General features: G+C 39.4%; 1 protein-coding gene across 1 annotated transcript; it reads left to right on the forward strand.

Annotated features, from left to right (window-relative positions):
* The first annotated feature begins 7,882 nt into the window (after nt 1–7,882).
* pkd1l1 (polycystin 1 like 1, transient receptor potential channel interacting) lies at nt 7,883–26,792 on the forward strand. Its single transcript, XM_032550720.1, has 49 exons — nt 7,883–8,162; nt 9,867–10,365; nt 10,517–10,685; nt 11,093–11,332; nt 11,428–11,560; nt 11,654–11,857; nt 12,047–12,228; nt 12,639–12,842; nt 12,976–13,139; nt 13,233–13,349; nt 13,427–13,597; nt 13,953–14,042; nt 14,124–14,303; nt 14,412–14,489; nt 14,568–14,710; nt 15,013–15,133; nt 15,235–15,373; nt 16,083–16,272; nt 16,349–16,405; nt 16,487–16,846; nt 16,931–17,332; nt 17,435–17,586; nt 18,252–18,352; nt 18,496–18,694; nt 18,821–18,904; nt 19,090–19,297; nt 19,625–19,731; nt 19,842–19,941; nt 20,016–20,144; nt 20,227–20,400; nt 20,713–20,899; nt 21,021–21,115; nt 21,197–21,495; nt 21,612–21,696; nt 21,803–21,943; nt 22,169–22,275; nt 22,356–22,466; nt 22,549–22,654; nt 22,841–22,903; nt 23,418–23,497; nt 23,591–23,825; nt 23,913–24,017; nt 24,222–24,359; nt 24,429–24,563; nt 24,670–24,885; nt 24,981–25,142; nt 25,474–25,626; nt 26,317–26,420; nt 26,503–26,792. Exons 1-49 carry the CDS (start codon nt 8,043–8,045, stop codon nt 26,729–26,731), a joined length of 7,968 nt encoding a protein of 2,655 aa, XP_032406611.1. The 5' UTR covers nt 7,883–8,042; the 3' UTR covers nt 26,732–26,792.
* Nucleotides 26,793–26,894: the final 102 nt, after the last annotated feature.

Raw genomic sequence — 26,894 nt, forward strand, 5'->3', positions numbered from 1 at the left:
TTGTGGCAACATTGGAGCTCAAACACAAAAAGCTGAAATTTATTTATTTTCCAATATTACTTGAGTCTCTCTCAAAAAAAAAAGTCACAATTTATTTAAAAAAGAAAAGTAAAACAATGTGGTGTTTTGGCTTGTTACATATTGATTCTCATTTATTATATTGGCATAGAACAAAGAATGTAGTTAAATTGCCTTTAAATATACTGTAATATAAGCAAAGATGAGGATCTGAACAAAGCATTGGACTTTAATAGACCATTAGAGTTCAAAACTATAGTTTTGTATGAGTGTCTACTTTAGGTAAAATTTGCTATGGACAGTAGTTGCTTTAATATCCATATCCATTTTCTATCTACTGGTCAGGGCTTCTCGGTTTCTATTTATCAAGTGTTTCCTCTCTCTTAGAGTTAGTTGCAGTTCAGGCTCACAAGACAGTTTATCCCACCCCCCCAAAAATAAAACACATATATTACCTACACCTTGATGCCTCTTTAGTTCGTCTGAAGATAAACAAGATGCAAATTAAACAATGAAAGCCCAAAACTGCAGACAAAAAGAGTTGATTGTGACTCTAAAACGGGCCACAGATTCTCATCGGTCTCCTTCAGACACTAAAAAGTGCCTCAGTCAGAATCACCTGAGGGACAAAAAGTCGCTGATGGGTCAACATTTGAATCAATGCATGTCTGTCCTCGTAAATCAATGCGAAACATAACACATTAACACTCGCATTTACTAAACCGCAGGATTCATGTTTTCTGTAACGACATTCACCTTGGAGATTTTGACAATATTATGCTTTTCTAGGTTGTTTAAACCTGAGAACTAACAGAACAACTATGGAGAATGGAGGACTTAAAAAAAGAAAGTATATTTTTTACTTTTATTTCACTTTGTGATTTTTTTTTTCATTCCCTTTTGGTGACATGCTTCATCTGATTTCCTGAGATGTTTCCATTTTTTTCCACAAAGACAAGAGTTTATTTATTTATTTTTCTGCTTTCTTTAAGTTAAAAAAAGGTTGTTTTTTTTGAATGACCTAGTAAAATAAAAATGATCTCAGGATATCACAGAAGGTTGGTTCAGTTTAAATAAGCTGCTCCTGTCCAGCATACAAGCCCAAAGGTTTTACTCCTATCAAGTTCTTTCAGAAGAGTCTAAATGAACTGGGAGGGTTTCAAAATGAATTCCACTAACATTGAAATACATTTTATTTTATGTTTGGGGTTTGTGGGGAGGCTGTATTTTTTTATTTCACACCTTTCAGACACAGAACTCTGTTTTTTGTTGCCCACAGGTTCACCTTTGCACTAATAGTAAGTTATGCTGCTCAGGGTTTCTTTGTTACCACAGCATGTTTCGAAAACGGATCCTCTGGAATATATTCAATAAAAGTCAGTCGAGGATGATTAGTGATGATTATACCTCCTGATTTTTTTTTCATTATTGGAATCTTATTGAAACAGATGAAATATTCCTGGTTAGGAAAAAAAAAAGGCACATTGTTGTGTGTATTTATTTGAGAGAAGAACGTTTTTGCTACCATTTATATCAGGTTTAACTCGGTGAAGCTTGTGTGTCGTCCCAAAGGAGACCATCACACCTTGTGATGAAGAAACTTTTATTTTAGCCTCCTTGGATTTTGTCGCATATGATTTTCTGCCCAACCAGTTGTGTAAATGAAGAGGTGAGTACCCTGAATCTTCAGCCGCGTTATAAAACTATCACTGTTATGTTCTTTCAACCTCTCAGCGCTTCGCAGCCTCCCGGTCCCAGCCGACCTATTTTCCGCACCGTGTCACCGGCGGAGGCTCAGGCTGAGGGGTCGCTTACGTAACTGCCTCTCGCACGATCTCGGCGCCCCTCCGTTACGGCGTCTTCTACGCGCCCAACTGGCAGCTGCTTTCTGGAGATTTCGTTGATTTGATTGTGCGCTAATTACATCACCGCTTGCGCGCGCCGAAAGCAGCGCACGCGCTTAACGAATGAAGATAGTTGCTCGAGTCTCGCGGGCCCGAAATGGGGCTTTTGGGGGGGGGGGGCGTTTGGGAGTTCATTGACGTTGACGGGTGGGTTTGGAAAATTCTTCTCAACGTGAAATCCGGGAAACACCGGAGGACCTTGGACTGACTCCAGAGGGGTTCCGCAGCATTTTCGTTTTGGTTTCAAAATAAACCAATTGACGTTTGACTGCCTTCCGGTTGGCTCGATTGAGTTGAAACATAATATTTTCCCTGTTTGCTGGCTTAATAAATCCTATGAATGACCACACGTGAAAATATCGGTTTAAAAAAAAAAGGTCCCCACTCAGTTTTAGGAGCTCAAACCAGGTTCATTTGGGATTACGACAAGTCCTGTTGGGTGTTTTTACAGCATGAGAACCTACAATAACTCACGAAAGACGAAACGGAACGAAATAAAAAAGAAACATGCCCCAGTATAGAAACGAACAGGGAGAAAATGTGTTTGATTCCCTCGTTGTGCCTCTTTCGACCTCAGAAGAGCTTCTGCTTCAGAGACTTTGCGGTCTGCCAGCGCCCCCTGCTGTTCGTGCAGTTCAGAGAAAAAATCTCTTAAAGGGGATGTCGAGAAGCCGGAATAGCTTTTTAAGGTGGACCGGTGGAGTTATTCCTGCTGTTTCTGTTTTTTCTGTTTTAGCAAAGGGCGCACAGGGCAAGTTGGACTCAGACGCTTCCAAGCGCATTTGTCACGCCCTTTCAATACTGTAACACTTTTACTTGAAGCGCACAAAGAAGAAAAATAATACAACACTTAAGCTTTCCTATAAATTAGGTAATACAATTGAACTACTAGTAGCCTTTTTTTTTTTTTTTTTTTTTTTTTACAGTTCTGGTTAAATCAGGAGCATTTTTAAGTGAAGCAAATGGGAAAAGAGGGAGATCGAAATATGAGCAATACATAGGCAGAAGGCAGGCACATTTAAATCCGTCCAAATTGAGAAAAAACTGGAAGAGTTGATGATAATAATAATAATAATAATAATAATAATAATAATAATAATAATAATAAATAGTAGCAAAGAAAATTAAATATTTAGAATATTTTTCGCTGTTTTCTCCTGAACTCATGGTGCTTGCTCTTTAAATCGTAACGTGACGCAAAATTCTCTTTAAAAGCTACTCGGAAAGCCTTAGCTTTTTTTTTTTTTCCTTCCAATTTCGGTAACGGAGAGGAAATTAACTCCTGTCATATTTGATATTTACCTGCCTTGGTTGTATCATATGCTGATTGGTCTAAAGATAGTAAAAGATGGTGACAAAGTTTTAAAAATCAGACAGAAGCTCCAGTACTGTCCAGTAGAACTGAGCGTGTATCTGAATTAGCTTTTTATTGTACGCACATTTTATTTCAGCTTGTCAACAATTCTACAAAAATATTGTCCACCTAAGTTGTGCACATAATCCTCACAGCAAACACTGCGGCAGCTCAGTCCGTAGCAGAGAGCTCATGTTCTGGTTTGATTCTGCTTCAAAACTTCTAAAAACTTTGATTATACCATGACTATGAGATTTCACACTAGTATAAATCAGATCTCGGATTTAAAGGAATAGTTTATCCACATTTGTAAATGCCACCCCTTTCCACATGACTGGGGAAAGATCAGTTCAGGTAGACGGCAGTATGTTAAAATGATTATAATCTTCTGGCACAACAACCCTACCAGAAATGTCAATTTCCTCATAATAAACCAAGATCTTCAATCATGCGTTGTGTCTTAGCGGACTTAAACACATCACTCTTCGCATATATATATATATATATATATTTTACTGCTTGACCCCTGTGGTGTTAGACGATCCTCGTCCTCTACCGTCATCTCTCCCTCCTCATCGTCACACCTTCATTATTTGCATACAGTGGCCTCCGCTTTGTTCCGTTCTCCCCTCCCGTTCACCACATTTCTCCTCTGCAGCTCCTCGTCATTTGATCCCAGACACTCCGGCGGTTCGGTCTCCGTGCGGCCCTCTGTCCGGAGCAGTTATGGCCGCCGCTCTTCTCCGCGCACTGATCCTCGCTCTCGCCGCCTCCTCCTCGCCTCCGGGTCAGGAGGCTCCGCTGTGCTTCGTCCGGTGCGCCAACACCGGCTCCGTCCGGGCTTTTACGCCCACGGGTGCCGGTGACCTTGACCCGGGAAGCTGCTCTGCGCACTGCCTGCGCGAGGGGTGAGTTGGAGCTGCAGCTTCCAGTCAGGGCTCAGAATGATAGCACACGTGAAGGTTGTGTTTTTTGTTTGTTTGTTTGTTAGAAACCAAATTTTATTGCAAAAAAAAAGCCCAAGTTTCTAAAATAAATAAATAAACTATAATTTGCATGCTGCAGCATGATACACTGGAAATCTAACTGTTAACTGTTAGAATGCAATCAATAAATTTGTGTAGCAATTTTTTTTGGATTTGAATAAATTAGTTAAATACCATTCAGTATTTCACATTTACTTATGCAGTTAAAATAGCTGTGCCAAAAGAAATCAGGGTGCTAACTTTATTTTCATAACCGTTCACAATTAAGCCAAGCCTACTGAACAAAAACATTTGAAATGTAACCTAAAAAATGTAATGTGATGCAACTTTTCTGTTACAACAACCGCTAAACTGTGTTAACAGCTGCTTAGCATTAAGAAGCTTATTGTTGTAGCAAGTTTGCCTTTTGCATTAGCTCTTCCACTGAACCAGTTAGGTTGGACAGAAACTTGAATTCTTGTTTGAGTACAACAGCCTTTCCCAGCCATGAGCCTCCTGAGAGCGTTTAACTCTTACTATGTTTGCTCTTTTAGTAAAAGCCAATTAAAGCAGCCTTACTGTTCTCTGCTTGTTACTGTGAAGATGGCCGACAGTTGACTGAGGAAACATTTTCAGTTAATTGATGCAGATGTTGTAATAATTGCTAATAAAACCCAAATTTACAAACAAACTTGTAAATCTGCACAACTTCATCTGAATGATTAAGATGTTCATCATTTTAACAAGTAATATTTGGTACCCTCTAAAATCCTATTTTATAGTGCACCTTTGCTTATCTGAAGTCCAGTCATAACATTTGATCACAAGCAGGTTTTTAAAGTAATTCTCTAAAACACTTTTGACTTACATTACGCCTCTGTTGCTTCTCTGCATTCTCAGTTCATCAAACATTTTGAATGTTAATTGTTAGTTTATAAAAAAGGCAATATTTTTTAGTTGTAAGAAAAATAAATTTAAAAAAGCTAAATAGTTCATCTGTATTCTAGAAATCTGTTTTTAAGTCCCAATTTTTTTTTTTTTTTTTTTGCATAAAAGAAAGGCTTCAGAAAACTTAAATGGGCAAGTATTTGATCTTTGGACCAGTTTGAAGTTAGATGGAAACAGAAATATAGCTCTTCAAACACTATTCTGTTGAAAACATGTTGTTGGAAAGAGTACTATAAAACCAAAATTTTGAGGTTATTAAATATTAACCAATAAACTAAGTCGAAATTTAGCTAAGCATAATAGTTTATACATGAAATGTAATGTTCAACTTGAATTATTTTATTTTGGTAACAAATTATTTCAAACGATTTTGATTAGAAATTAGCTCGATGTTGGCTCAGTCAACTATTAGCCTTTCTTGTTCTCGTAATCTTTGGTGTCCCGTAAAGAACTGTAATTTGGATATATTTATATTACTCATGTTGTAAATCGATATATTATTAGAATAAGTGAAGAACTGTCAAAGACCTTACGGTTGAGAACATTTTTGTTTTATAGCAAGAATTTAAGTTTTTATCCAGCATTTGCTAGCTTAGCAACAGTGCTAATGCTAAAATTAAACTTGCTAGCAAGTTAGGCTTCCAAACCCAGAGGTTGCCATCTTAGCTCAGCCATCAGGAAAAAAATGTTTAGTCTCAATTTAGTCACATTTTATGGCTTAATCATAAGCAAATTTTACTTTTTTTCCCTTTAAGATAGCAGAATTAACAAATAATATTTTAATTATCAGATAGAATTCAGCTAATTTAGTATATTAAAAATGGTAGGCACCATTTAGATGTTTAACATATCATATTTCTACCCATGAATTAAAATCTACATAAACAAAATGCATAGGCTACTAGCTGTACCCCAATTTCACTGGATAAATACTTAGTTTGTCAACATGTCTTTAAAAAGTAGTGATATTTGTTGCAACCTGTTGATCATTGCTTGTGTTTTTGTTTCATTCAAGGTGCCAGTATGCAGCATTGTCTTCGGAGACTTGTTGCTGTGGAAACCAGCCTCACACTCTGCTGGTCAGCGCTTGTTTTATCTCTTCTCTTAGAGAGGGGACAATAGACGTGATAGAAGGAAGTGAAAAACAAAGGTGGGAAAAAGCGCTGTCTTTTTCTATTTATTTATTTTTATTTTTAGGTCTTCGCTTTCCTCCTTGATCCTCCAAGACTCCAAAACAATTTCTGCAACTTTTCAAGTCAGCTGTCTGTTTCCATTTCAGTCCCATCTATTACGTGCCTCTTGGAGTTGTTGGAAGTGGACAAGAAGGATCTGAGTTACGAAGCGAAGGACCGTTATTTCTCTATATGAGTTTGTCAGCATGTCCTGAGGGAGAGCAGGCAGGGCGGACGCTTGGAGTGACAGTCTCTGGAAAGCTGGCTGGATGCTGGAGGCAGAGCACAGGTCAGCTGTTAGTGTAATTTACTGAGCTGAAGCTGTTCAGTTTCTACAACACGCAAAACTCTCCTGTGCTAAAAATACGCTATGACTCAAGCAGGGTTGTTTGGGGAGGGGATGGCTTACTCTATGGGTATGTGAAAATACAGTCATTTTCAGGAGATAAGAAAAGTTTATTTATCTCAATAACTCGATTCGCCAAGTGACACACACTGCATACACACACAGATTGATGTTTTCAGTCCTTTATTTCTGTTAATTATGATGGTTGTCTGCTTACGGCTGAAGAAACTCAGCATTGCAGATACAAATCTTAATACACACCAGTAAAAACTTGCTAATACAGAAATGTGGACTTTATTTATTCTAACTTTTGATGTCAAATGTCTTGTATAAATTATGTATCTTATAGATTTGAAGTCAAACACTCCTATCCAACTGAGAAAATAGCTATATATAAGTAGGACGTAACAACAAGTTTGAGAGGCATAGTAAATTCTATCAAACCTCACTTCCTGAAATTTAATTTAATTTAATTTAATTTAATTTAATTTAATTTAAGACACATTGTAAACAATGAACACAAATTTATTTATAACATAAATAAATAGGAATTTATTTATTTATTTATTTATTTATGTTTTTTATAACATAAATAAATGTATGTTATAAATGTAAACTATATAACATAATTTAGCCAAGCAGATAGCAGATTCTAAAAAACCCAAAGTAGTTTACAAAGATCAAACTCAATGTAACAACATGCAAACAAGTCACATCACAACCTGTGAAACTATGTTAATAAAATAATGATTATTAGACATATAGAAGCTCTAAAATGTGAGAAACTGAGGAATTGTGAATGTACAATAAGCATAACCTAAGTAAATCATCTGATATAAAGTCAACTATTAAATAATAAATGTCTCTAAGCTTCCTAAGTGATTTAATCCATAACTGTAAGTTGTCTCATTAATGTTTCAGTAGTTAAGAGAACCCTCTGTTATTGTGACTTCCAGACTGGTGATTTTATGCTCTTATGTCCCGGTATTTCTTTTGGAAATATTTCCCAAAGGTCAAGGTTCACATCCTGTGTTGTGTGATTAGCCCTTTGTTGTGTCCTTGGATTGGATGTTAAAAACTGCAGGGAACTATAACATCCTTGTAGTAATGTATCTTTAAATGTTTCTTTAAATGCTTATTGACATCTGCTTGTTTATGACTCTCCTGTTAGACGTTCACAGCACCTTCTCCACCCTCCACTCCTCCGTCTCAGAGCTCTGTCCTGGCAGCTATTTACGTCAAGGCCTCCTTGATAACCTCTCCTGCCGTCCCTCGTCACATTTAGGCTCCAACAGAAAGCCTGTTGAGGCCAAAACTGTCACCCAGCAGGCAGATATGAGTGAAGGTGGGGAAGTTCTCCTCTGCTGGGGTTTAACACATAAACAGAGAGAGAAAATACTGGAGGATGTAGAGAAAGCTAATCCTTCAAGCGTCGACTATCTGAAAAGCACTTTGGTGAGTCAGGATGTATGAACACTTTTGCTTTGGTCACTTTTTGAAACTCGTTTTTAAAATTATTATTATTATTTGTTTTTACACGAGAAAAGCATCTCTTCTCAATGTGACAGAATCAAGATAGAATTTTCTGAAACATTTATTGATGCTGCCAAATGCAGGTCTGCAAGTTTTTCAAAGGAGAATCAGTAAAAAAAAAAAAAAAAAAGAGAAAGAAAAAGACAAAGAAAGAGCTAGAGAATCAGCTTTGTGTGAACTTCTGTCTACCTGAACTGGATTGTCCATCTAATGTCAAGACATAAGATGTGTTTCCATGTTTTAAAAATATTTTGAACATTAATTTTGTGTCACGTCAGAGTTGTGACATATTTGTTTATTCATTTGTCGGACAAATTAAAATAAAAACATGAAGTAAATAAAAAAAATTATATATATCTATATATATATATATTGTGTAATCCTATACCAAATGAATAAATAAAAATCTGTAATGATCAAAGTTATCAAACTGGACATTTTTGGATATTTTATTTTCTGAAGACGAGTTGTCAAATCGGTCAACATTTTTATATGAAAAGGTCATAATTTTAACCATGTAAAAACCTCTTTAATTGCACTCTAGTAAACCTCTACAGTATTTTTTATATGCATAATAAGTGCAGTATAGTAAGTAGATTTTGCTGCAATTCTCATTTCACTTTGCTGATGTGCACTATGTTCAGCGTTGGTCAAACAGGAGTTTTACAATAAAACCCTGAAACTTAAAAGAAAGAATAAAATAAAATAGTATGACTGTATTATCCAGTCTCAGAGACTGATACACACATGTATGTAAGTTAACAAGTACATACTGGATAGTTTCTGCATTATGTGAAAACTCCTCAAAATAATTTTACCACTAATACTCTACTAATCCTTTGTAAAAGATGGTAGCTAAAGCCGATAATCTGCGGGCAATCACCCAATTGAAAACAAAAAAAGAAAAAAGAAGATCTTGCACAAACAAATGTTTTTGTGTCTAGTAATGTAGAAAAAAGAAGCAAAAACAAGGGTCGCAAATCTAAAAAACATTATATATATATATATATATATATATATATATATATATATATATATATATATATATATATATATATATATATATATATATATATATATATATATATATATGTTAGATTTTTCACTAATATTTAGGTGCACAGCAAACAATATACACGAATTTCTACTTGGGACTCATTATAAATGACGTCTTTTGCACCATAAAATGCTGACTTCAGATTTTTAAATTGAGCTGATTTTATTTTTTTAAATTATATTAGCCAAGATGGTTGATAAAATTATATATATATATACAGCATATTGTCACAATAATAATAGGTGTGTAAGAAAGGCCAAATGTTGCTGTTTTGCAACTAAAGCCATGACAAAATCTTTTGGTGTACAAAACAAATGCATGTTTTCAAGTGGAAAATTAAGTCAAATATGAATCATTATAGACTAATCCGTAAATTCCTGTTTTCTCCAAAAATCTCAACATCATGTCTTCCATTTAAAATAACTGAGGTTGTAGTTGCACATACAGAATAAAGGCTTTAGTTCTATATAAAACTAAGGTTCATTTTTACATTTCAAGCATCAACAAACCCTCCTTTAATCACACATCGTTGAGCTTCGGATGATCTTTATGCGCCTTTTGTCCTGCAGGTAGTTGCATGTCTTTTCATCTCCAACCGCAGCCAGGATGTGTCTGACAACAAGATGGCAGCAGGTGATATTTCTGACAACAACAAACTCTCGAAGCTCACAGTGGAAGCAGAATCCAACCACAGTTCTGATAATCCCAGAGACTGTATCTGTGCAGAGAAGCACTGTAACCACGAGCTGCTGTTTGACCTCGCCAAACGGGTCACATCAAACCAAACGTGTCTGGTTTCATGTAGCATTTCAGGAAAGTCAGTTGCGACTGTCTCTCTGCTGGTTAATGCAAAGGCAAAGTACAGAGGCAGCAGCTGCACCGCAGGGGTCGAGGCAACAGTGGTTTTGCTTTTCACCCGCAGCGGGCCTGTTGCGAATCAGGTGCGAGCTGAGAATCAAGTCTATTTTCAGAGCAAAAGTGTGATAATGTGTGTCAAGGGGAAAAGGAAGTCAGAAGCTAAATATATTACAACAGAGCAACCACCAGCTCAGAGTGAGAAGGAAAAGGGTAAGAAGTGAAACACTCTTAAAGAAGTGTAACTCTCTTGTGAGTGATTACAATTTGTGTACAGTTTTTAAGAATTATTGCATGAATGGATTTCTTTTAGGCTATTAGATTTCTGCACTGAACAAAATTATTGATTTTTTTCCCCCCTCAGATGTCAGGATTTATACAGAACGGCAAGTGTATCCCACAAATAAAGACATAGTCTTCCTGGTTGTCACTGACATACCTGATCCTGTAAAATTTCTCTGGGACTTTGGAGATTCCAAAGTAGCCAGAACCGGATTAAGGACCATCACAAAAAGATACCACAACCCTGGACGGTATGAATCACCTGTAAAATATGCAAATTAAAAAATGCTTTCTACTTATAAGCTTGTTTATGTATTCATAGATTTGTTTTGTTTTTTTCTGAAAGCAGTTATCTGTCCAAAATAAAGTAAATATTGTATCGTATCGTATCGTATCATACCCGATCCGGGAATCAAACCCAGGACAAGGCCTAGCTGATGCAGAAAATGGATGAATGGATTGTTTAATACATTTCTGCATAGCATCACATTACATTATTTCATATCATCTCAGAATATGTTGCATTGTCATGTCACATTTAATCACATTATAGCATATTTTAAAGTAAAGAAAGAAAAAATGCTTTCACTGGTACAGTTTTTTTTTTGTATAATGTTTCTTGCTTAGACATAATTTTTATCCTCCTCTCTTCACATAGTTACAATGTGGTAGCGGCTGCATCTTGGGGTCAAATGTCGGTCACCTCGGATGTGTTTCCCGTTGAGATCCAGAGAGTTGTGAAGCTCAGCAGGCTGGATCACCAGGCCTCGGTCTTAAGGAATCGGACTCTCACAGTAACATGCAGAGTCAATGTCGGGACCAACCTCACCTTCATCTGGAGCTTCGGAGATGGAACAACCAAACCTGGGCTGAGCACAACACGTCATGTCTTCCACAGGCAAGCCAGGGAGTTTCACTGAATTTAGAGAATGTTTTCTTTTCAGAGCTTCTCTTTTCCATAATGCACTGAGTGTTTGTGTTGTGTGTCAGCAGGTTGGGAGAGTTTACAGTCAAAGTGATTGCGTCCAATCTCATCAGTTCTGCGTCTTTGAGCAGCTACGTCTTTGTTGTGGATCGGCCGTGTCGGCCTCCACCTGTCAAAAACATGGGTCCGCTCAAACGTCAGGTACAAGCTGTAACTCCACTTCAGCCTCATCATACAAGAAGATTATTTAATAGGTTAGTGTCAAAAGAAGTTAAGCCTCATTCTTGTGCTAAGTTTCAGAGACATGAAGTTATCCATCTGGGTGTGACATTTGAGTCAGATGTGGAGTGTGACATATCAGAGGGCCTTCACTACTCCTGGACTTTACTTGGTTCTGGAGGCCAGATTATTCATTTGCCTCACACAGACACACAAAGACAAAGCCTGATTCTCCAGAGCCATCTCCTGCAGTATGACACCTACATGGCCATAGCGAGAGTAAGTTATTTAATGGGGAAGAGAACCAAAATCATTTAAAGAGTCCAACTCAAATGAATCCTCTAGTTGTTTTTTGTCTTTTCTTTGTTTAGGTAGTTGAGGCTTTAACCCGCATTTATGTCCCAATCCCATATTTACATACCAGAGCATCTTTGATTTCTACTCAAGTGAGGTTTCTGTCCTCTCCAGGTTCAAGTTATTGGCAGTGTGGTGTACAGCAACTATACTGTGGCTTTCCAAGTGAAGCCAAGCCCTCTGGTGGCATTCATCCAGGGTGGCACCAACGTCTTTATTGGCAAAACAAGCAGCAATGTGGTCACCCTGGATGGACAGAAATCCTATGATCCAGACTTCCCTAAGAACCCTCTCAGGTACAAACTTTCATCCAGATTAGACACTCAATGGCAAAGGTTTATATGATTCAGACACAATATATTAATATTTTCATGGCAGTGTTACAATACATGAATTTTTAGCAGGCTTAAAACCTGGAGCAGCTCCAACTGGCAACTGCTTGGTCTATTTTCTGAGAGTTCAAGGAAGGCTAAGAAACTTCTGAATACAATGAACATTAATGGCTGAATTGCAAAATAAGTTTGATTGGACTTTTCTTATTTGTTTACTTCTGTTTTCTGATCATTGATTTCTGTAGACCACCTTTGGTTGGAAGCAGTAGGAATAAGTTGCTAACCCTCCACCATAATTAAGATTTGTTGTATTTGCTTTAACAGCAACTGGAAGGTCATCATTGCTTCCTCTTATCATTTTTCTCTCTCCGTAGTTACAGTTGGACATGCAAACCAGTTTCGAGCATCACCAGCTCCTGCTTTGACCAGGACATTCCCACTTCATCCCTTGTGCTGAAATTCCCTCTCAGTCTGCTGAAGCCCAAGTTTGACCAGTTCCAGTTCACGCTTACAGTCTTCAGCGGAGAGCGTTCGGCTTCATCAGAGGCTTTCCTCACAGTCACTTCACACCTCACTGGGTATTTGCTCATTCCTTGAAGTAAAACTGATGCATCCACAGAGATATGTATGACTAACTGGTGAACAGGACTGAATACATTAAAAGCAGCAGTGGGCTAAACCATAAAATTGATTTGAACATGTTGTACCCAGGAAGGTCTCCGTTTTCTGCCATCAGTGCCAGGGAGATCATATGAACTGGGATCGGTCTTTTTCCATCTGTGCACTTTGTGAGGACTGCAACATTCACAGTGAACTCATTCAGTACACATGGAGTCTTTACCTGGTCAACGCTTCATCCAAACCCATCACAGAGGGTAAACAAAGATCAATTTGATCAGCTTATTGTTGCTTTTTACTGGTTTTAATGAATGTAAAAATATCCTGACCTGGTTTTGGTTCTCTTCCAGTCCCATTCTGTTACACAGTAGATGTCAGCTCCCCTTCAGCAATTCTGGAGGATCCCACCACACCCACCCTGACTCCTGAGATGTCAAAGGAAAGCAGGGACAAACCAGATCAACCTGGTGCGTTAGTCTGAAACAGATTGTAACAAAATACGGTCTTCCACTAAATCTACTTGCCCTGTTTGTTCCCCTTTTAGATTTGTCAAGGTCTGGTTCTTCCCATACTTCTGTCCTTGACCAGGACAGTAGACTGCCTTTAGACCACATCAGCCTCAGTGGCATTTCTAGAGAAATCCAAAGTGAGTCCTCTGCCGACTGGAGATATGCTTTTCCTTTAATGGAGGCCGACGATGTAGCGCATCAACCAGGTAAATAATATTTGAGTAAAATCTTCCAAAGTTAATGTTATTTTTTTTAGCTTTGCTCACAGTTTAATTATTCAAAACAAACTTCCTGAATTATATTAGCAAGTTAGAGCCCCATTACTATGGAACTAAATATGAATTATTATGGAACTAGATATGAATTTTGGCTTAGAAGTCCCTTCTAGCCAGTGTGCATGTTGTGGTTGTACAAATTTTACTCAGACACATAAAGAAAAAAGTTGTTGCCATGTTATTTCTCCATGCACTTTTTGTCTAATGATGCTTTGTTACGTTACGTTATGTGTTATATTATGTTGTTTACAATCTTCAAAATCCAACTGTAATTACTTTTTAAAAGTCAGTTCAGCAACAGGTTCTGATGATTATGATGCTCCGTATCCAAGTGTGGAGGAAGGAGATTCAGGGGTGTCAGCAGGAAGATCTTACGGTATAAAACAAAACAATCCTACAACATCTGTCTTCCATTTTTGTGCAAGATTGTTGTCTAATGAATCTCTTACTTTACTAGGTATAGATACTGAGCGCTTCAGTCCAATTGATAACTCGGAGTCTGAGCTGACGCTACTCAAGAATGAGGGAAGTAACCTGGTGGATCCCAAACCTTCTGTAGCGATTCAGGAGCCAACTTTGCTTGACTTCCACCGAGATGCAGTAGAAACAGGCCTATTTGAGTCCTACACTTACACAGGTGGAGCCTTCAGAAACGATCATTCAGAAATGATATGACATAAAGTCATATCATTTAAGTCATATCTTTCCTGCTCGATGTTTAATTTAGCATCTTTGGTTATTTCAGGAATTTCCTCCACTTCGCTGATTTTCAGGCCCTTCAGCCTGAAGCCAAGAAGCATTTACATGTTGCAGGTCACTGCTAGTAAGTGTTAACACCCGTGTGTTAAAGAAAAACAGATTATCAAGGCTGTTTTAATTTTTAATTTTTATTTTTTCCTAGAGTCTCAAAATAATTGGATCGGTCAGACTCAGCTGTTCCTAAAAACAAACCCGGTCCCAGAAGGTGTGAGGTGCCAGGTTCAGCCCGTCGAAGGGATGGAGTTACACACTCCCTTCAGCATCTTCTGCACCTCAGGACGGGAGGTCTGAAATGTGTGCTGGCAAACGAATTGTGTATTTAACTCTTTATTTATCATATGCTTCATACATGAGATCCATTTCCAAATTATTTTCTGTTATCATTATGTGAAATATCTTTTAATTTGGTTTTCCATTCTTGAATAACACACCTGGCAGGTTTTACCCTTTAAATTTTTAACGACACTTTCATTGGAAAAGCCATTAAATTATTGCATCAGAATTGCAGAGCACCATTTAAATTTGACTTTTTTTTCCCCACAACTTTGAAGTTTTAGTTTAAATTAGTGTATTTGTGTTGATATAAGGACTTAGAGTACAAGTACAGCTACAGTATAGGAGGCAGACCCCCCAGGACGATGTACCAGGGAAGAGACTTCCTGTACTACTTCAGCCTGCCCTCTGGTGACCCCAGAGATGACCATGAAGGTGAACATTTGGTGCAGATTAGCGAGGTTTGACACTCATCAGCCTCATTAAATTGAGGCTTATTGGACTGAATAATCTCATTTACTGCTGTATTTCTTCAGTAAAAATCTACACTGAAATCAGAAGCAGCAGCTCCGGATCAGCCACCAAACCGTGTCCTGTCGCCGTCCGAGTCAGACCAAGCTTCATCGGAAACAGCTCATCCTCTTCGCCGACTCATCGTGATCCTGCTCTGGAGCTGTAAGAAGCAAAGTCCATCAGTGCTTCACTGGGACATTTGTGTTTTATTTAGAACCAAACAATAAAATTATTAAGGCAATTTTTAAAATTCTAAATTTTTCTGACAAGACATACTTCATATGTCAAAAATTGGAAGAAAATAAAAAAGGAAAGCTTATTAAATAGATTTTTTAAACCATGTTATAGATTTTTTTTTTTATGTGCTTTTTGAGGGGAATTTAAAACATTGGAGATAAACCAAGCCCACATGACTTATAAAGCAGTTTATATTTTGGCAGGCACCAAATACAACTTATTAAGTAAGAAATTATAATTTCTGTGTTGACTTAAGCATCCACATGAGAGCTTAGTGATAAAGTCAACTATGAATTTTGGCATTCACTATTTTAAACTGGACTTTACTTTTTTGTAAGGACAGATTTTGATAATAGTTTGTTTTTTTTATATTTGATGATATATTAGATTTTGATAATTGGCAAACATCAGGTTCTATTTACTTATGTTCTTTTTCACAAGAATATCACAATTGATGACATTTAAAAAATATATACATATTTAGAAAATGATCATTTCTGAAAAAGTACTTTATTTGGAAGCATTGTTGCAACAAGTGGCATCAATTAGACCATTTAATAGTTTGTTGTGTTTTTTTTTTAAATCAGCAGGACTACAGAGGAGTCTAACATGTATTGTTTCTTTTTGCCTGCAGCTCAGAGAGTCTGAGGAACTTGTCCACGTTAGTAAGGCTTGGGAATCCTGTTGAGATCCGTAACTACGTCAGCCTCCTGACCAGCGTCCTGAACAAACTGGGCCAGGATGCTGAGGCTAACACACACGCACAGAGACACACTCGCAATGTGCTCATTCACACTTTATGCGATTTCAAAGGGAGTGATGAGGTTCGAACACAAAGCCGTTGCACTGCTTGATTCAGTCTGCAACAGTCTGTTATATCTATTATGGTTTTGATTTTAGAAATCGGTTGCTGACAGCATCATTATTCTCAATGAGCTTCTACAAGTTACTAATCAGGTGAGACATGAATGTCTGCTCAAAAGGGAATATCCTGAATGATAAAAAGGTTTTCTGACCATTTTTATCCCCCCCCTTCAGGTGACATACATGAACGTCAGACGTGTAGCGACATTCGTCCGGTCTGTTTCAGAGATACTTCCTGAGTTTAGTGCTAACCAGCAGATGCTCTACAGTCTGATCAACTCTGTGTCATACTGCCTCCAGGTGGTCACAAGTTGTAGCTGCACATCTAAAGCAGCAGTCTATTTGAACAAAACCCGCGTTTTAGAGCCAGGATCCCCCACAGCGCCAAACACGAAGGATCCTGAAAATGCATCTGACAGCTGCGCACAGAACTCGCCCGCTGGCCCTCACCGCCAACACGGAGGAGCGGTTACAGCAAACCGGCTGGGGCAGCTTGTGGAGGAGATTCTGCAGATTGCAGCAGACCTGATCCTGGTGCGTTCAAGAGTGCTACTTCAAATTCGAACTATTTTAAACAGGCTTCTCACCTGGGATTCATTCTGACTCATTTATTCCCAGAGGGATGTTTCGCCCCATGAGGCCGAGCAGCACAGAGTCACCGCCGGCCTCATCGACCTTCTCGCTTCATCCCAAAACCGAACCTCTCTGATCGTCAGGAGCGGCTTCACCACCGTCCGCATGCCTGCTGCTCTGATCCAGAGCGTGTTTGGGCGTCACGCTGGAAGGGCTCGACTCGGGGAGCAGCAATCCTGCGTCTTCAGAGTGCTGACTCAGCTCGACCGCGACCTTTGCCCCCACGACGCACAACTCAAAACAGGGGGAGCTTTTACTCTCGCCTCCTTTTCCCAGCCGACCGGACCGGTGGTGGATTTCAGTCTGTTTAAGTGCGACAGGAGAAAAATCCAGATTCACTCACTCCCTCAGCCAGTCAACACTGAAATCCAACTTCCAAAAAGAAATGTACGCCGTCTCTTTTTACGCTCTCTCAAAAATGGTGTCCAGATCTCTGTGTCTACCAAACGGCCATCATGCCTAATTTACATGCAAAATTTCCTGCTGTAGGAGAGCCCCTACGGTCGGTACGTTCTCCTTCGTAACCAGATCAGCTACCACAACTTCAGCATCAACCAGCAGCTCCTGCAGCAGGCCATCCAGATCACTGTGGCGTTCACACCGCTGCCCAACAAGCCTTTTCCCATCATGCTTCTCTTCAGGTAGACTTGTTGATTGCGCACAACAAGCACACGAACAGCACTCTGTCAACCTTTTCACATTTTGTAATGTTAAAATCCAATATTGTGAAAGAGAAAACTATCTGAACGGTATGGCATGCATTTGGAATCATCTCTCAGTCAACATTTATAACCGCATTTCATAATAATTACATCTGCAGGCCTATTGGGGTATGTTTCTACCAGGTTTTCACATCCAAGCATTACAATTCTTTCTCAAGCCTTCAATGTAAAAAAAAAAAGAAAAAAGAATCAGACAGTTGATTAGCGAGCATTTTAGAACCACATTTTTTAAGTCTTGCTGCAGATTCTTAGTTGGATTTAGGTCTGAACTTTAACTGAGCCACTTTCCTGCTTAGGTCAACTTCCACCCCAGTCTTAAGTCTTTTCTAGCCTCATGTTCTCTCCCAGGATTAAAATTGAAAACACATCATTTATTCTTCCACTTCCACTTTATAAGTAAAGGCAAAGGTAATTTTATTTATATAGCACATTTCCAGCAACAGGGCAACACAAAGTGCTTTTATGCGCCACTTTGTTTTGATCTATCACATCCAATCCGGATAAAATGCAACAAACATAACAAAACGTCTCATTGTCAACAATAATATGAAACTACAGTAGATCATGATTGCTGGTTGTTTCAGGATGCTTGAGAGGCCAACTCCCAGCATGCACCACCTGAAAAGAATTCACCAGTGGGAGCAAAACACCATACGTATAACTCTGCCCCCTTCCTATCTCGGCGGTAAGAGGATTCTCTATTAGAGTATCTCTAATGATCACTTTTAGCCTGCTTCCTCTTCTAGACAACTCCGTGTTACTGGAATTGCTTTGGCTTCACTAGAATTTCTGCTCTATGAAAAACAAATAATCTCATGAAATTTCCAGCTGCAGGCATTGCCCACATGGCGCTGCTGGACGCCGAGTTTGCAAGATTACGTAGAAGCAAGCTGCAAAGCGAACAGATAAGCTACAGTGTGACAGTGGACAGCAGTCTGTGTTTGTCCTGGGACAGACAGCAGGGGGCCTGGATGCACCACGGCTGCAGGACACACCAATCGGACGCGTCTTCTGCGGTGAGCTGCAGGTGAGGCATGGACTGTGTGCGGACAGACTTCCAGAATTCAAACACATCCACATAGTCTAAAAAAAAACCCCAAACAAAACGCCATGGTAAAACTTTCGATTTGCATCTTGTTTTTGTTCATATTAGTTGCTACCAGCTGAGGCCACTGACTGTTTTTCAGCAACAGGTCAAGGTTAGCCAGGTCACAGGAGATCTGGATCCCTTCCTCAGGTGACCTCTTCCCTCATTTCCACCTCATTTTCACATGAGAAAGAAAGTGTGATAGATTTTTTAGGGATTCATTTTCAATATTTTGAAAAGACAGTGGGAAAAAATACTCAGGTTTTATCTTGAAAATATTAAATAAAACCTTACCATAGGACTCCACTGCACCATGTTTTTTCTGTATTTCTCAGTACATCCAGTGATCCAGTTGTGCTCAGTATTCTGGCGGTCCTGCTGGTCCTGTACATCCTGGGGCTGGTCTGGTCTCAGAGAGCCGAAGTTTTGTCCAAGGAGAATCAAAGGCTCTACTTTCTTCCTGACAACAATCCAGCAGACCCGTACCTCTATGCTGTTTGCATTCACACTGGTCTCTGCTCTGCGGCCCGTATGACTGCAAAAGTAAGTCTTTCCATGCTCATAACATTTTTTGGTGTGCCCACAGCCGTGATCTTTCTGCATTAATCTGCAAATAACAATTTTGTGACGGTTGCAGAGAAAAATATCTGAAAGGTATGGAGAAATTGTGTTGGATTGTCTCCATGCAAAAATGCCTCAGATTGTTCTGCATTACCATAGACAATATCAGTTAGGAAGCATTTAGAGGACTGATTTTCACACACACAACCCATATGTACATAAGAAAAGAAACAGCTGTATGCATCTGACAGACAAGTATGAAGTCACATACAAATGTAAGAGCTGAATTCTGTTTGCTAACTTTCATAGGTTTACATGATGCTGCATGGTGAAGACGGCGTCTCACAAACAAAAGAACTTCAAGTCCCAGGGTGCACTCTGTTTAGAAGAAACACAAAAGACACCTTCATTCTAAGGTGAAATCCTCTCCACCTCTATGTTTTCTTAGCAGCATAGCAATGTCCCCCACTTCTTAATATTTCAATAACACTGCTGAGAAACTTCGCTTTGCTTCTGGCCTCCACAGTGCAGCCGACAGCCTGGGCCCAGTGTGGGGGGTTCATGTTTGGCACGACAACTCTGGAGATTCCCCTGATTGGTACCTCAAACAAGTGGTGGTGTCAGAGGTAGACGTTAGAGGTTTAATGTCTGCTTGTCTTCCCAGTCTGTCCGCTGAACTGTTTAACTGCTTGTAAACCAGGTGAATAGAGGGCCAGTGGCGGAGCGCTCGTGGCTGTTTGACAGTGAACGCTGGTTGTCTGTGAACGAGGGTGACGGTCAAGTGGAGAGGAAGCTGCGCGTCTGCTCTGGGGAAATGCATCCGGTTAAGGTGCAGCAAGTGGATGCAGACATGAAGCCTGGTTTCATTTAAGCCACAGTGCGACTCTCTGTTTCCATGTGTGTTCATGCAGATGCTGCTTCTCAGGTTCTGTGACTTCTTGGCTGATTTCCACATGTGGCTCTGTGTGTACAGCTGCCCCAACCCCAGCTCACACACACGCACTCAAAGACTTAGTGTTTGCCTGCTTCTCCTGTTGGGGTATGCGTGTGCCAACACCGTCATCATATCACATACAGACGATCAGGTGGGTGGAAACAACGTTGACGACCACGACCATGTTTTACCATGGGGGTCACAGAGATGTCCGGGGATATCATTTAATAATTAAGTCGCTTTATTGATCAGCTTTAATGGATTTTATTTAGGGGTATCAAAGTGAAGGTGGCTCAATGCAACCGCACACCACTATTTAATGTGAAAAGCATGTACGTTTTTTTGTCCTCTTTACAGTTATTTGCTACTATTTATTCTTCTATGAATTAAAATCTCAGTGAAATGCACCGAGGGCTGCCTTAACTACAAGTTACGTGGTTTCTTTTTTTCTCCCTACTTACAGCTGCCATTTGAGGTGGGCGTCGTCGATGTGTCGGCTGCTTCCGTCACAACTGGACTGCGAAGTGTGATGGTTGTGTTGCCTGTAGCAGCCCTCATATCTTTCCTGTTTCGACTGACTGGGAACACACGGTCGGGATCGGGAATTCAACGTGCAAATTGCGAGAAAACTCCACAGGATGATTTTCAGGGTCAGGTTTGATTTGACTCTCTGGTTCCATCGAGCTTCATGGTTTCTGTTGCTTTATTTTGTTGCGTTGCCTTTTGCGTGACAGTACCTGCTGCGTGTGCCCTGTTTGTAACGTCTTGCAGAAACCTTTTCAGCAGACGACAGCGAGTTGGATTATCATCTGTCTTGGGATGGCCGCCGGAGGTGGAAGGAGGAGGCTTTGAATAAAACATACCAGGTTGACCTTTGAATAATGTATCAGAACTCTTCTTTCACAGTAATATAAGTCGTTTTCTGAAGTCATATTTCTTTGCGGTAGGATACAGACATCAACTCAATTTCCTCCATTCGTGAAAATAAAGACACGGATGAAGAGTCTGCGATCCAGACAAGAAATGACGATCTGCCGCATAAACTGCTGCTGACTTCTAAAGGAAGAGCTGAAAGACATTTACCTGAGCAGGAACGGGTTAAAAATTGCACGGACAGAAGAAATGCAGGGCAGACCGAACAAAAAAAACTTAGGACACCATCGTTCTGGTGTCACTCTCTGAACTGGGCGCTCTGTGCGCTGTTGTCTCTCTCCTGCTTGGTGGTCACAGCTACAAATGGAATGAGGTAGAGCACTGGTTGTAGCTTTACCTTTCTTTTCTTTCTTTTTTTTAAAGAAAACAGCGGTAAACATCATTAATACTTGAACAATATGTATGTGTGTGTGGATTGTCTTCTGTCAGATTCAGCAGCGGCCAGGTTGTGCTTTGGATACACTCTCTGTGTGTTTCTCTTTTGGGCTGTATGTTCTTCATCCAACCAGTTGTGGTAATAACAAGAACAATTGTGTGAAAAAGAAACATATTTTAACCAAACTTAGAAGCGCTTCCTTGCAATTCATCAATAATATAATTCTATTATTTGTTCTCTCCAGATATTTGGCATGACATTGACTGTCTGCTTTTGGTACAAGAAACCCGCAGACTACCATTGTTTTTTCAGCAAGAAAGATCCTGATGTACCAGAACAGTTCATAAAGTGTGATCTCTGTGAGAAGACTTCATCTGTGGAAAAGGTGAAAACGAGACTCTTAAGTTTGAAATTCAATGTAATTTAGAAAGTTTTATGAAGTGATACAACTATACTTGGATGCTTGTGGATTAACTTGATACTCTCAACTGCGGGGATTTTCATTTTAAGCTTGTTTGTTTCTTTTCGGTGGTCAAGTTATCCCTCAGTTGAAGCCCAACATGAATGAATGTATTTTCCGCGCTGATGTTCAGTTTCCGTGTTTCTGCAGCTGCTCAGGGCTCGGCACCTGCGTCTCGCTCGCCCGCCGGCTCCAGCAGAGCTGAAGAAAACTTGTGGAAAGAGGAGGAGAGAGGCTCTCATTCAGGAAACACTCAAGTTTGTCTTTGTGTTTTTAAGTACATTTGAAAAGGTTTGAAACAAGAATTTACCCCTCCCCACCTTTTTTTTTCATGTAGGGATTTCTCTTCCTGCATCATTATGCTTCTCCTGTTGGTGTGTATAATCTCTGGCAGCTCAGTGAAAGAACATCAAAATCTCAATAGGGCCGTAAAGAGACACTTTCTAAGGTAACACCCAAGCATTGCATTGATGCAATCCAGATATAACTCACAAACATGGAATAAAAACATCTATATTATTTTTTGACAGACACAGTTTTACGTTTAGCTCCATAAAAACACACGAGGACTGGTGGAAGTGGACACAGTCGAGTCTGCTCGACTACCTGTACCAGAATTCATCAGCAAAACCCGAGGTGAGCCAAGTCAAAAATTCTTCCAAAAAACCCACCAAAACATCGGATATACAGTAAATGTCCATTTTATCCATAAAATATACGTAAAGTTTTACTTTTCGTATTTTAAATTAAAATAAAAACTAATAGTGAGAAGAATAATTGATGATTCTTTTTAACAAAGTGTTGCATTGAATAATGTTTCAGCAGCCACACGTAGTCATTGGGGAGCCCATCATACAGAAGACAGATGGCTCCAGCATATTTCAGGTAAATTAGAAACATTCACAATATGAAATTTTCCTGTAGATCTAAAACATGCTACAATGCAAAAGGTTATTTGGGAAGCCTCAAGGCAATGTATGCTATGATTTGTTTGAAAAACCATTATATATTTCTAACAAGATTTTCTTCAAATATATTCTTAAATGAAATACTCTCTAATGGTATAAGAAAGGAGTCTTCACAAATGGCCAAAAAATAGTATAACAGTTTCTTTACACTCTTTTGTTTTACTTGTTGCCTTTTGTCCACTGTAAAAGGAAAGAAGCCGAAACATTTGCGGATCACTGATGTACTTGGTCAGTTCAGAATCTACCAAGATTCTGAATGAACAACTATAATAATAATTTCACCATCTTTGCAGTAAAATATCTGGTACAGTTTTTGGAACTAAATCTTGGTTCTTATCCATCTTTTGTTTAATGTGGTGTATTAAATGTATTTTCATTCACACGCCTACTATCTGTTCACCAAACTCAACATCATTTTCAATTTATCCCAGAGTCCTGTGCTGACAAAACCACTGACATGTGATCATCCGTGTCAAGAGAAAGCTCCTACAGTCAGTTTAGGCCACACAAAGTGAGACCCACGCAGACACAAACATTGTTTACTCATGCCAATAATCTGTGACATTATGTGTATTGCTTTGTGTTGTTTATTGTTTTTCTGCAGGTCTGAAGCTGCATCAAAACTCAAGATTTTGAAGTCAAGCAGCTGGATGAACCGATGGACGGTGGCCCTGAAGGTTCAGTTCACCTTGTACAGCCCTGCGCCTCACTTGTTTAGCAGTGTGAGTCTGATCTCTGAGCAGAGCCCTGATGGTGTACTGCTGCACTCCGTTAAAGTCCAGTCAGTGAGGGTGTTACACACTCCTATGCCATGGGACTATGTTGCCATGGTTTCCAAGGTAAACTACTCATTCTAACCTGGCAGAGACACACTTGAAGAATCTGGAACTAAACAGACTGAAGTGATGTCTTCTCTTCCACACCAGCTGCTCTTCCTGTTCTTGATTCTACTACAATCCTGCAATCAAGTGTCCATTGTTGCACAGCGAGGGCTGATGGGATGCAGGAGAAGACCTTGGATGTGGCTGGATGTAAGTGAACCAAATTTTCCATCACATCCACATGGATTGGTTAAACAAGGAGACATACTAAAATTATCCAACACACTAATACATAAAGGGCCACAGTAGCTTTACTGAAAGGTTAACCTACCTGAAATACTTTAATAAAGTCATAAACATGCCTGATTATGATTCAAAAACGCTTCACTTTTCTGCTCTGTCTCTCCACTACAGGTCAGTCTGCTGCCAGTGACTCTAATCTGTTATTTTTGTTTGATCTATCACTCCACCATGATCATGGAAGTTGTGAGTATGCTGCAGACCCAACAAAGAGGACTTGTTGATGTTAGCGCTGCGGCTAGCTGGGGACAGGTGAGAGACTGAAACAAAGGATGGCGGGTAGATTATTGTACCATTATTATTTGCGTTTTGTCTGTGCAGAATATTCGGACACTGTGGGGGGTTGTCCTCTTCCTCCTGACCATAAAGTTTGTGACTCTGCTTGGAATGAACAGAACATTAAGTTCTTCAGCTGCAGTTCTTTCACAGACACTCTCCAGCCTCTTTTGGCCTATGGTAAAAAAAAAATATTACACAATAACAATGCTGGTAAAAGTTCCCAAGATGTCGCAGAACTTTTGGTTTACAAGGTTTTGTTTACTAATGCTCTTTCACCTGGAAGGTTTCAGGCCTGATCCTGCTGCTGGCGCTGTCCTGTTCGGCTAACCTGCTGCACGCAGGGAGCTGCTGGCCGTTCAGCTCGGTTCCTCACTCCCTGCAGACTCTGCTCTGTCGTTACCGTGGACTCCAGGTCAAAAAGAACCGCCTCCGCTCAGGACAGGATTTCTCTCACTGGGCCGTTCTGTTTCTGACAAATACTGCTGTGCGCACAGCGATGGTACATATTTCCAATTGAACTTTTGGAGTTTAAAAGAGGATTTTTATTTATTTAAATAACTTTTGCACCCTGACAGCCACATGTCTTTCTTACAGGTAATTGGGGTGATATCCTTATTGGTGAAAATGGCTAGAAGACCTCAAAGCAGGAACATTACTTTTACCACAGGGGAACTATTAAGCTACTTAAGAATGAAGGTGTCTGAATTCACTGGGCGGCAAAAACCAGCAAGGATGGATGATTATGATAAAAAAAGGGTGATGAAAAACTATTAAGCTAAATTAAAAATTAGATAATATAGTATTAAAATACATGTAAAACTGAAATTAATTTTAAAAAATCATGTGATGACTCCACATAAACTGAATTCGTTTTAATTTATATACTTACCAAAGGTCACTAGAATCTTTATTCACTAGCAGAATGCAGATTGTAAGTTTGGTTGAGGCATAAAGACTAGAAGTCAGATATACATTCAATATTTTTTATTTGCTAGATCAAGAGAAACATTTTACATTTGTAGAAAAAAAAATACAATCATTCATCTAAACTTGTCTACCTCCAGTAAAAGACCATTAATCTTTCCAGACCTGTGTGCTTGAGGAGTTGGAGAGCTCCATCGACGAACTGTTGCTCAGACTCGACGTCCTTTCCAACAGCACGGACCAAACAATCCGGTACAGAGACGGGGACCGCCCTGTCCTCCCAGCCTCCCCACAGTCCTCCAACATGGACACACAGGTGAGCAGCCATCATATCCAACATAAGAACATAATTATATAGTTCTGTTATGGAAAATAGAATTTATTTGGCTTCATTGATAGTCATGGGGAAACTAAGTAGTTGTTGCTCTCAGCAAACTCACACTGAGGTCTGAACTCTTACTCCTGGCCTTGGTCAGCATGGTAACCATGGTTCCAGTTCAAAGCTGGGTTAGAAAACCAATGAACAAGACTCATTTTTTCAGAGTTACTCTGAGAAAGTTTCTTCTGTATGGATGTTTGACAATAAAGTATACAACACAATGTTTGGCTTTAAAAAAACTATCAGAACCAAAAGCTTTATGTCGCCTCTCTGGCATGGTGACTTCATTGACTGCATGGGAGCATTGCAATCAGTGAAATCCTTTGTAAGCTAAATTATTCTGGAATCAAATTGGAGGCCGTGAGTCTAAAATCGAAGGGCTGAAAAAGGAAATAAGCAAGGTTTTATAACGGCCTAGTCAAAATCCAGAAATCGGCTCCTTTGAACTGCTAGTGTGAGTGAGCTGTGCAGAAATGAATGTTGGGGAACATCAATGATCGGAAGACAAGGGTTAAAGAAGAACGACTGAAGACACCAATAAAGTCGTACGATTTATTAAAACATGTGATGTACAATACATTGTTTTCAAATGGCTAACCAGTTCTTAGCTGTTTATGGTTCTGTCAGGAATGTCTGAGGTCACAGACTGTGGTGAAAACACAGAAAACAGGGAATAAAACAACCCAAGAGTCACATGAAAAAACAACCCCTCCTGCAGCTCGCCATTTGAGGTAACAGAATGTGACTTGCAGCATTATCCTGAAGCAAATATCAACGTGCACTCAAATAAATCTTCATTTCTATTACCACCAGGTCCGAGGTTGAAGTACAAATCCAAAATATTTCAAATGAATCATTAAAAATTAAAAACCGGATGGCATCCCCAGAGTCGACCTCCTCCGAAAGGCTTCGGTCAGAAGATATTTGTGAGAAACGACCTGGGCTGCAGGCTGGAACCAATCACAGCTGCGGGTTTACTGGAACTCAATATAAACTGGTGGAGGTTCTGGTCCATAAGGAGCCCGAACCAGAAGAACCATAATCCATTATTATTGTTTATAAGCAACTCTGGGAAATGAATGTATTAAAGTATTCATTGTCAAGCAGTTCTTTCTTCTTTAGCACTGATTGCATCTTTACAATGTTGGGGTTTTTTTTTTCAAATGACCAGCAAGGTTGTACTCTATTGGAAAAATTAACCCTTA

This window comes from Xiphophorus hellerii, chromosome 21 (genome assembly GCF_003331165.1).
Source record: "Xiphophorus hellerii strain 12219 chromosome 21, Xiphophorus_hellerii-4.1, whole genome shotgun sequence".
Classification (NCBI taxonomy): Eukaryota; Metazoa; Chordata; class Actinopteri; order Cyprinodontiformes; family Poeciliidae; genus Xiphophorus; species Xiphophorus hellerii.

Bases quoted from the DNA above. Each gene is read 5' to 3' on its own strand.
- pkd1l1 (XM_032550720.1), top strand. From the start codon at position 8,043: ATGAGTGAAGGTGGGGAAGTTCTCCTCTGCTGGGGTTTAACACATAAA. The intron at 20,401-20,712 runs GTGGGTGGAAAC...CCCTACTTACAG, and splicing joins TATCACATACAGACGATCAG to CTGCCATTTGAGGTGGGCGT. The intron at 26,421-26,502 runs GTAACAGAATGT...TATTACCACCAG, and splicing joins CCTGCAGCTCGCCATTTGAG to GTCCGAGGTTGAAGTACAAA.